We start from the raw sequence: 10066 nt of genomic DNA, 5'->3' as shown, positions 1-10066 counted from the left end.
TTTCTGAGAGTGTACCGAATAAAATAGAGCTGTTTTTGATCCCAATCCCAAGAGATTTGGAAATTATAAAAAAACATAAAAAAATAAAAATAAATAACACAATTTCTATTTGCATACTCTGTCTGGCATACACAATGCTTATCTCAGAGTTTCCGAGGCCTTACTAAAAATAGGGAAATATAATTTAAAATAATCATTTCTGACAAAGCATGTGAATTATTATTTATTATCATTTAAATAAAAACATAAAATAATATAATACATTTAGTACAAAAATAATATAAATACCATAAAATGTAATGTAAAAAAACATTTATTTGGCAAGAAATAGCTCTTTGTGAAAACAAAAAAAATGTTTTAGTCATTTCTGTTCAGTAATTATGAGGATTCAAAGGTACGGAAACCCTGTCGTGCACGTTTACATTATTCAGTTCTGACAAATACATGAAAACTGAAGCAAAACCCACAATAAATACATAGAGAAAGGCAGCTGATGTACGAATATATGGTGTCTCAAACGTGTTAACACATAAATAACACCGACTTCCTAACTTTTCTCCAATAAATAGTAGCTTGTAGTATATTTACAATATGCACACTGTCAATTCATCAGTTCAATTCTCCTGTTAAAAACCACACGTTTCCTTTAAGTATTGAATTGCATGCCTATAAAATACTAGTGGTTCTTTGGTACAGAGGACCGTGTTGTGATATGGTTTCAAACAGGTTCTCTCACGTCTTATGTGCCATCATAATATATACAAGGAGAGGATCTGTCTTGACATCCTCAGAAGAGTGAATTTTCCTCACTTGCTTCATTACCTGTAGGACAAAGCAAAGGTTAAATTGAATTCAGTGTGAAAGTATCGTAATCGTCAATGATTGATAGCAAAAGGAAACGTACTTCTGCAGTGTCCATAGTGGCGAACTCCTATGGATCGACCCAAAAAGCAGGTTGCCCTACGCAGGTGGCAAGCACTTTGGTAAGTGATGTTATCATTGCCGCAGATGGTTTGCTCGGTGATCATGGGCATCGGACAAGGTGCAGTGCGGCACATGACACAGTGGGCACTGTTAGTCTGGTCCGTCACACAGGTATGAGTACCAGGACATACCACATTTGAGCAGGACTCTGAAAGAATGGTAAAATTGTTAGGAAATATGTTGGAATATGGATTTTTTTGATATATATATTTGCTAACATACTATTGCTCTTTATATAGGAGACCCAAAAATTGGGTATTATAAACAATTTTTTCGCAGTTTTTAACAGTTTGAGTCATAAGTTACATCAGTGAATTTCAGATAAACCATTTCAGATGCTGAATTTTGGACACTCTTGTGAAAAAGAAGTACACTTTGGCATACTTATATTTAATTTACCCTTAAATATTAAGTGTTGTTTCTATTGAAATTTGTATGCCACGTATTTAAATAAATTTGTATTAATTTTTAAATGGGAGACATTATATGTTTAAAGTTGCTATTTAGTATTTTATATTAACGCTACAGTTACCATGCAGGCACAGGACGTCAACATGACATGATATTGATGTTGTACCCCAACGTCATAGAGACATTGGATTTTGTTTGGAAATTAAAATCAGGCTGTTGTCAGAACCCAAAATCCAACCTAAAATCAACTAAATATCAACGTCTAATCATGCTACACCTTGATGTTGCGTGGACGTTACCACTTTGACATCTATCAGGTGTTAGGTCACTTTCCAACACAACCTAAAATCAACCATATATTAGCGTAATTTGATGTCGTTACGATTTTTTATAAAACGTTTTTTTTTAATTTTTTTTATGGACAGTATCTCCAGCAGAAAATATATCCAAAGATGCCATTTTAAAGTGTAAAGAAATCTGTGTTTCTGAATCTAATGAAGACAGCACAAGTCGATAATTTATTTGAATTATTTAGCCAGACATGTTTACTGTTACAAAATATTTGAAACATTTTTCAAAATAAAATATATTGAGTTCAAAGAGGAAAAAGTTTTTGTTTTTTTACCCAAAATTTTTTAATGTTAAAATATATTTAATGAATATATTTTAGAGCAGTAATCACAATACCATGAAACCGTGATATTTTTATCCAAGGTTATCATACCATCAGAATCTTTTACCGGCCCATGCCTAAATCGAACCTAATATTATTGTCTTATGATGTTGTGTGCCTGCTGGGTTAAAATTACAATCAACTTAAAGTACTTTATATGCTTTAGACAATTAATCAACATGTCGCAATCAAGTAATCATGATAAAAGATTATTTAAACTATTTCAAATTGACATCAATGAAAAATGCATTTAAGTATGAGAAAAAGTAATGGATGTGTATTCTATTTAGCACATTCAAGATGCCTTTTGTTCACTTAATATTGTTTTTATAACATTATCAGCGAATACTGTTTAAAAATCCGAAGGACAAGTGCTTATTTGATCCAATTAAGTGCACTTTTTCCATAAATGAAAGCTTTTACTTCAATAATAATCTGAACATAAAGCTTTTGACTTCAAAACATCTTAGCAAATAATAGACTCAGCATGTGGAACTTGAAAACAAGAAGCGTACTTTTGCATTCCCCCTGGTACATTATCTCCAGGTCAGGATGACCTTTGCAGCGAGCCATCAGGAGCGCGCACTCGTCTTTGTAGGAATTCCCATCGCTCCCACACACTGCGTGTTTAGTGGAGATGTTGGAACAGTCTGGAGAGCAAACGCACTGTGGGCGTCCTGACTTCATTCTACACACCTTTCCAAGGCCACAGTTCACTCCTTCACAGTTCTCTGTATATGAAAGAAAGTGGATAAAGTGAGAAAATGTAGAGCATAAGTAAACCTGCAATTCATTAACTAATGAAAAAATGTCAATGACTAAATGTGTGTATGCATATTTGAGTATCAAGGGTTAGCTTAGCAACATGCTAATATCAAAGACTGCCTGCTATTATTAGTTTTCAATGATGTCATTTAAATGGTCAGTTGAAATTATTTACTGTTTCCACCTGGTATTTACATAATTTCAACTGCATCTCTGGTGACCAAGTGAATGAACCAATGTTATGCACCTTTTGAGACTATGGGAAAGTGTATGGCACTATTATAGATATTAGACAGTAATGCTTGTGTGTGGTACACAGCAAAGAATGATTTGTTTTAGTCCCAAAATGATTGTGTTCAGACAGTCAGCATGTGGTCTTTTGTGGCTACTAAAATCTATTAGACAGCTACATGACTCTACAAAAGCAATCCAAATAATGAGACTTCAACTACCACTAGGAGTAGTAAAACGTGGACACACTCAAATCATTTTTAACAGTTATAGTCATTGTTTTACATGAATGAAGATATAGAAATAGATGAAGACTTATTCTGCACTCAATCATTTCATCCAATCGAAAGCTTTTAAGACTGAGAATGCCCCTCTCATTAAAGGTGCAGTGTCTTTAGCGATATTTTGCTATGTATTTTCAGAAGTGTATATCACACTAAGTAACATTCAATAAGGATGACCAATTGGGAAAATCTTTTAATTTTTCCCTCAATGAAATTCCCCGGACACATGGACTTCTGTCATCAGAATTTCTCCAACAGAGCAGTCCAATCAAAATGTTTTTTGACTACTTTCGGTAGTGGCTGAAAGTGGAAAACTCAAAATATTTTAAAGTAGACTTACACCTGTATTTAGCCTTGTCAAAAAATGTATCCTAATACTATCAATTACAGATTGGGTCAATAGCTATGTTTCCATCCACCTACGATTGGTGGAAACACCACGATGCAAATCCATTTGTAAAATGCACATAAGAAAACATACTTATAACAAACTTTTTATTCGATAAGAAAAGTACGATGGAAATATTTTTACCAAACAAATTATAGTATGTGCATTAAGAAAGTCAATTAATTTTCTTATAAGAGATCATGTGATGATAAAGATGTGTGTGAATGGACAAATCAGCAGGCTGAGCACATTGTAAAACATCTGAAATGTTGTTTTGGTCATTCTAAAATGCCTTAACCGTTTCACTATTAGAGCTATTATTAATTACCTCCAGAACTAGGACTCAAGTTCCACGATCATGCCTTTAATCACCACCACGCGTTCATTGTGCGTCGGTATACTATCTTCTGAGGCACAAGTAACTTTTCAAATGGAGAAAAGATTGACACAGCTTCTCCTACCACAGCAAATCTTGTTTTTACTTTTGATATTTGGCACCAGTTAATCAGGAATAATGATTTTGTTCTTTTTGACTAGTTGGATGAAAACGCTGCTTTATTCGCTAGTCTTATATGCGATATTCCAGGTTTGTGAATCAAATTTAATTCGCGTCTTTGGATGGAAACGTAGCTAATAGGATCTATTTAAATGATCTAATCACATAGTCTAAAGTGCATGGCACAGATAAAGTTACACTGTGTTTAAATCATTTTTGCTATTTTAAGGAAAGGATAAACTGTTGGTGCACCTAGTGCATAGTCTGAAAGGACTGTTCTTATTCTCTTAAAGAGTTATTGGTGTATTATGGCCATTATGTGCATTAATCAAATCACCTGCCATTCTATTTAAGAACAAGTTGCTTAAGAGTTCACTATTTACATGAACAGAAAAACTAAATGCTTTATTAGCGAGGAAATGGATATGCTCGTGCACGAGATTAAATTGTGCAAGCAGACCTCTATGAAACGAGCCGGATTCCTCCAAAACCCATGAGGTGAAGAAGCTGTGGGATGACGTAGTATTTTTATATTTAAGTAGATAATAATAATCTTTCAGATTTAAAAATACTCCTGTGCATCCTTGTGTGTGTTATAAGCAACTTTTATGCACAAATGCATTTGCTATTTAAACGTAGAGCAAGACCTGAAAATGAAACACTTGTTGTTGCACCACGCTGCACCAGGGTAGGGTTGCACCAGCTGATCGTAAGTTCTTTCTTAAACTGGAACGTAAGGTCCACACTTGGGGCTTAGTAACTACTAGCTAGTTTGTAACTAAATTTGTGCTTACTATGGTTGCACCATATGTTCTTAAGACAATGTGAGAGGAAAATACGGCTGTGAGTAGAGGGGGAGATCATTCTTCATTATGATCGTGAGCTCCACAATGTAAACTAATCTTGCGGTCACATCTTTTCTACCGTTATACATGGCGTACAGATTTAGCTGCCATAAAGATTTAGTTGGAACGCAGTGCTACGTTTAAACAAAGTTTGGTGGTGCAACAAAAATATTTGGTAACGTGTAAGTTGTCCCTTTAAGTCACAACTAGGCTACGTTTTAACTTACGCACTGCTGGTGCAACTGGCCCCAGGTGTATGATGGAGACCAATGGGTCATCCGTTGACACATTTAACCATTAACCCTCCATTCTACTTTATTTGTCTCTGAAACCAGAGAAAACAAAACACATCAGAAATCTTTTGAGACGCTTTCCACAATTCAGACCTCATTGTCCTAGCTTCTGGTTTCCATTCCTGCAAGTCCTTTAATATCCTGTTGCTCCCCTTCCCTGGGAAGCCAACAGAATCACTCAAGGCCGAACCAGATACCTCCAGCCCTTCTGAAAATCCCAGCATAACCCTGTTATGTTTCCTTAAGATCCGCCGGCAGTCACACATGATTTACGAACTGCCATGTCTGCCCCCAAAAAACAAATGTAAGGAAATGCGCCGGACAGACGCTAAGCGTGAGTTGAGCTTTATGGAATGCTTTGAAGCGTTTAACATGGAGAACAGGCCGGTGAGGTCACACAGTAGGGTCCGCTAGTCCATACAGTTTTATGATAATGGAAAGCAAACGCCATGGAACAAACAATATATTAGACTTTCACTTCCAGTGTTTCTCCCCGCCCTCCTCAAGTGTCTAATGATGCTGATTGTGTTTGAGGCTTATGAGGACCAGACCTCTCCAGCATGTGGCACACATTTCTCTTTGCGGTGTGCTGGAATTCAGTCATCTCCGAGAGGGAAAGGCAAAACAAGTCTGCTTTCCAATACGCATTGTGAAAGAGCAAACGCTGAGAGAGGGAGGAGAGAAAAGGGGGAGAAGTTGCAGCTATTATGTTAAACTATTTATTCATTTTAGGCATAATGAAAATATAGCTTAATGTTTTAGGAATAAAAATATTTAAATAATTTAGTTTTTTTAGGAAAATAATGTTTTGAGAAAAATAAATTAAAAATCCAGCCATTTCTATATCAATTTTTGTAAAGAGGAATTAAACTTGCTATTGCTAATGCAGGCCAGATTAAGGTGCATTAACTTTTATCATTGTCCATTATTTATTTTGCAAGAGTAATGCAGTCAGTGTATGGGTGTTTCCCAGTGATGGGTTGCAGCTGGAAAGCCATCTGCTGCGTAAAGCATATGCTGGATAAATGAATGAGTAAACATATTGTGAGTGAAATTCATTCATTTCTATAGAATTTCATTCAATGAGGACAGATTTCTTCATGTGGATTTTGCTAGATGATCAACAAACAAACAAATTTTTGTGGGGTCTACATTATCAAAAAGCTACACCCATATATCAATATGACAATATATATTTTTATTTTTGCAAAATTGAGCTACAGCTTTACATGGAGGGACATTCTTATTTAAAAATGCCTTTGATTGGACGAAAGGAGTGAGTGCCTAATGAGAATGACTATAACGACTTGCCTGAAAGAGAATGATTCTAAATTTTATAAGCATTTATCTGCTAAAAGTGAATTTTAAGAGTATGCTATCATGCAGATTACCACAAACCTAATATGATATGCAGTAAAAGCCACAAAACTACAATTCTGAGCATGACTGTGGGCTTGCTGGGCTGAAGAAATTCATTCAAATTACTATGTTGGCTAACTTGTTTACTCCACCGATAATACTCAATGTTTAAAATGTCTAATGACAGCAGATGTTTGGAGCCCTTTTATAAACCTACGCACCTGGCGAACAGTAGCGAATGCTTTCCATAACAACCAGAGAAAGTAACAAAAATCACTCAGGAATCACATTAGATAAAAAATTCTCCAAACAAGTTCAGCACTAATTTGAGGAATGTTCTCTAATGTGTATACGGATTTCTGTACTGACCGGCTCAAGAGGACTTTGACTGATATCAACAAGTTGGAACATTGCGCAGCAGGAGGACCATGTCTGCCTGCTGAGATCTTAGAACAAAGGATAAATACGAGTCTGTACCTTTACACGGCTTACAGGAAACTATTCCCAGGAATCCCAGCAGGCTGACTTCATTGATGGGCAGACTAGCATTGGACCAGGCAGTGTCCAGACGGCCAGCAGCACAGCACTCTTCCCTGCTCACACCCCTCATGAGCACCATGTCACAGCGGTGCTCCGGACCCTGCTGCAACCAGCACATGCCAGCTAAATACACAAACACAGAATGAAAACACATTTAATCCACCCTGATATTATTTATGTCTTTCATTCATTCCGTCTCAATTTCACACAGACTGACCGAAAACACATTTAATCCACCCTGATATTATTCAAGTTATGTCTTTCATTCATTCCTTTTTAATTTCACACAGACTGACGGGAAACTCTTTGATGCCTAAAACAAACATGGTACAATGTCATATTCTCTAAAAATGTGACATATCTTCTCGCAAGGAAAATATATCAGGAATTAATATTTTCACTGATTCTGACAAGTTTCAGCAATTGTAAAAACAGAATTACTCGATTACATTTCTTGGATCTGACTTTGTAAAACAACCATTCAAATCAACTGTTGACTGTTTCTGAACCCTTAAAAAAATCTGAAACCGTATAAAATTAACTATAGTTTGGCCATGACCCTGTTGAAAAAAAACCCCAGCTTAAACCAGCCTAAGCTAGTTAGCTGGTTTTAGCTGGTTTAGCAGCCTGGTTTTAGAAGGGTTTTGGCCATTTCCAGGCTGGTTTTCAGGCATTTCCAGCCTAGTCTTAGCTGGTCAGGCTGGAAGATTACCAGCCGAAACCCCCTCTAAAACCAGTCTGGTTTAAGCTGTTTTTTCACCAAGGAAAATAAAAACAGGTAACCAAACATTAGGACTTTACACGATTTAAACTATTATCAGCGTTACACTGTTTAACTAAAATATTTGTTGTAAAACTGTGGTAATATTTGGTTTTCAATCTCACAGAAAAAAAACGACAACATTTACAATATAATATTGGCTAATTTTCGTCAGGAAAGGGCACTAACTTTCCGTTTATTTCTTGCTTGCTTGTTAATGTAGGCTACTAATCAAGGAAGTAAGTTAATAAACTTAGTGGTCTTAAATGTATTAAAGTTAATAAAGTTGTGAACATTTACTATACAGGATTCAGTCAATTTCTGATCTTGCTAACAGGAATTGCATGTGAGTGAGGAGGTAACCATAGCAACAGCTGCTCGACCGCGGTCAGTTTGAACTTAAAGTAAGTAAATGATAACATTTATACCATATTTAGCGCTGTTTTCTCATTATAACACATTTAAAAATCGGTTAAATTCAAATACACAACTAAATAGTTGGGTAATGCGTTATAATTCACTCACCGCTCGTTCGATGTTCTCCAAGTATTTCACAAACTGAAATAAGTATCACACAGTGCAGGACAGCCAAAACGTTCATGATGCTGCCGAAAGCTTCTTTAACACAGATGTTTGAAGGAACCAGCGGCTTTCCTCTGAAGTACTTGTACTGATAAGAAGTCTGCAGACTGGGACGTGGGTTGTTTCCACTCGGTTTCGTGAATGGACTTGTTGTAAGTGATTTCGGTCCGCCTCTGTATAAATATTTTGCCCGTGTAAATTATGCTTCTGGGATGGGCGATAATTCCAGCCAGTTACGTCGCTGATGCAGTTGTGTACTTGAGTCAGTTCTCGGATATGAGGAAAAACTCCCACACTTCATCTCAGTCCGTCTGAACTCACTATAACAGTACATTTAACAATCTTACTACAATGCAAAAAAAGATATCTGAATATTTATCTGGGATAGGGTTTTATATCATTCTTAAGTCAGTTTTAATATTAACAGCTAGACTATAATGTCCATGATTTTTTTCCTATCGGCTAAATATATAATTCAATATATAGTTTAAATGCGTATAATTTAAAACCAACATGACATCTCACTCTCAAAATAAAGTTATCCTTCAGTTGACAAAAATACCCTTATCCTGAGAACAAAGATCAACCTTACAGTTAAAGTCTACCTTAATTATACAGCTGAATCTTGTCTAACCAACACACAAAACCGCTGGTAGAGAAAACACACAATTTGTTTAATTGCAGTTTGAGTCAAAACCTCATAGTTACTGAGAGCCCTTGTAACAACTTCCCCATGTGATAACTAGCCCTGGAGTGCTTATATTGTATTTATGTGTACTCTGCAGTATTTATAATGTGTATAATGTCTTGAAATGCATCTGATTTTATAGTGATACTATGTTCACTACGTGATATTTGTAGTGAAAAATATGTAAGAAAGGACCTGCAAAAGAATAAAAAGGCACTAAAATGTGTGAAAAATTAATCATTGGATTTATTTTTTTGAGGTAACTAGTTCCAAACAATTTATAGGGGCTGAATTTAAACAAACAACTTAAATTAAACACTGTAAAAAATAGTTTTCTTACTTAGATTTTTTGTTTCTAATCTGAATATCTAAATATTCTTAAATCAAGCATTTTCTAGACAAGCAAAACTTATTTATTTATTTAACCAGGAATGTCCCATTGCATTTTCTAGACAAGCAAAACTTATTTATTTATTTAACCAGGAATGTCCCATTGAGATAAAATATCTCTTCTACCAGGGAGTGCTAATGAATGACAAAGTTACAAAAAAATAAAAATACAACACAAAGACACACAAAAATAGTATAAACCATAATCAATTATAAAAATGTGCACTGTTCTATATTGACAGTGTTTAATATAGTTTTAAATATACTGAGCGATGGTACAGATTTTATATGTAGTATAGGCTATATTGAAGCTCATTACATACATATGGAGCATACTTAGAGATTAAAGACCGACCTAATTCTGTGTGAAACAAGGG

General features: G+C 35.4%; 1 protein-coding gene across 1 annotated transcript; it reads right to left on the bottom strand.

Annotated features, from left to right (window-relative positions):
• Nucleotides 1–210: 210 nt before the first annotated feature.
• On the bottom strand, nucleotides 211–8729 carry fstl3 (follistatin-like 3 (secreted glycoprotein)). Its single transcript, NM_001030111.2, has 5 exons — nucleotides 8555–8729; nucleotides 7207–7392; nucleotides 2584–2799; nucleotides 905–1132; nucleotides 211–822 (listed from the first exon to the last, which is right to left on the bottom strand). The coding sequence occupies exons 1-5, from the start codon at nucleotides 8628–8630 to the stop codon at nucleotides 788–790; spliced, it is 741 nt and encodes a 246-aa protein (NP_001025282.2). The 5' UTR covers nucleotides 8631–8729; the 3' UTR covers nucleotides 211–787.
• Nucleotides 8730–10066: the final 1337 nt, after the last annotated feature.

The sequence above is a fragment of the Danio rerio genome, chromosome 22 (assembly GCF_052040795.2).
Source record: "Danio rerio strain M-AB ecotype USA chromosome 22, GRCz13ab, whole genome shotgun sequence".
In the NCBI taxonomy this organism is placed as follows: domain Eukaryota; kingdom Metazoa; phylum Chordata; class Actinopteri; order Cypriniformes; family Danionidae; genus Danio; species Danio rerio.
The sequence above is the reverse complement of the archived record's forward strand: the minus strand, read 5'-3'. Positions and strand labels throughout refer to the sequence as shown.

Coding starts and splice junctions, on each gene's coding strand:
- fstl3 (NM_001030111.2), bottom strand. CDS start 8,630: ATGAACGTTTTGGCTGTCCTGCACTGTGTGATACTTATTTCAGTTTGT. Junction 1,133..2,583: donor GTACCAGGGGGAATGCAAAA/GTACGCTTCTTG, acceptor CCATTCTTTCAG/AGTCCTGCTCAAATGTGGTA. Junction 823..904: donor CCACTATGGACACTGCAGAA/GTACGTTTCCTT, acceptor TTTGTCCTACAG/GTAATGAAGCAAGTGAGGAA.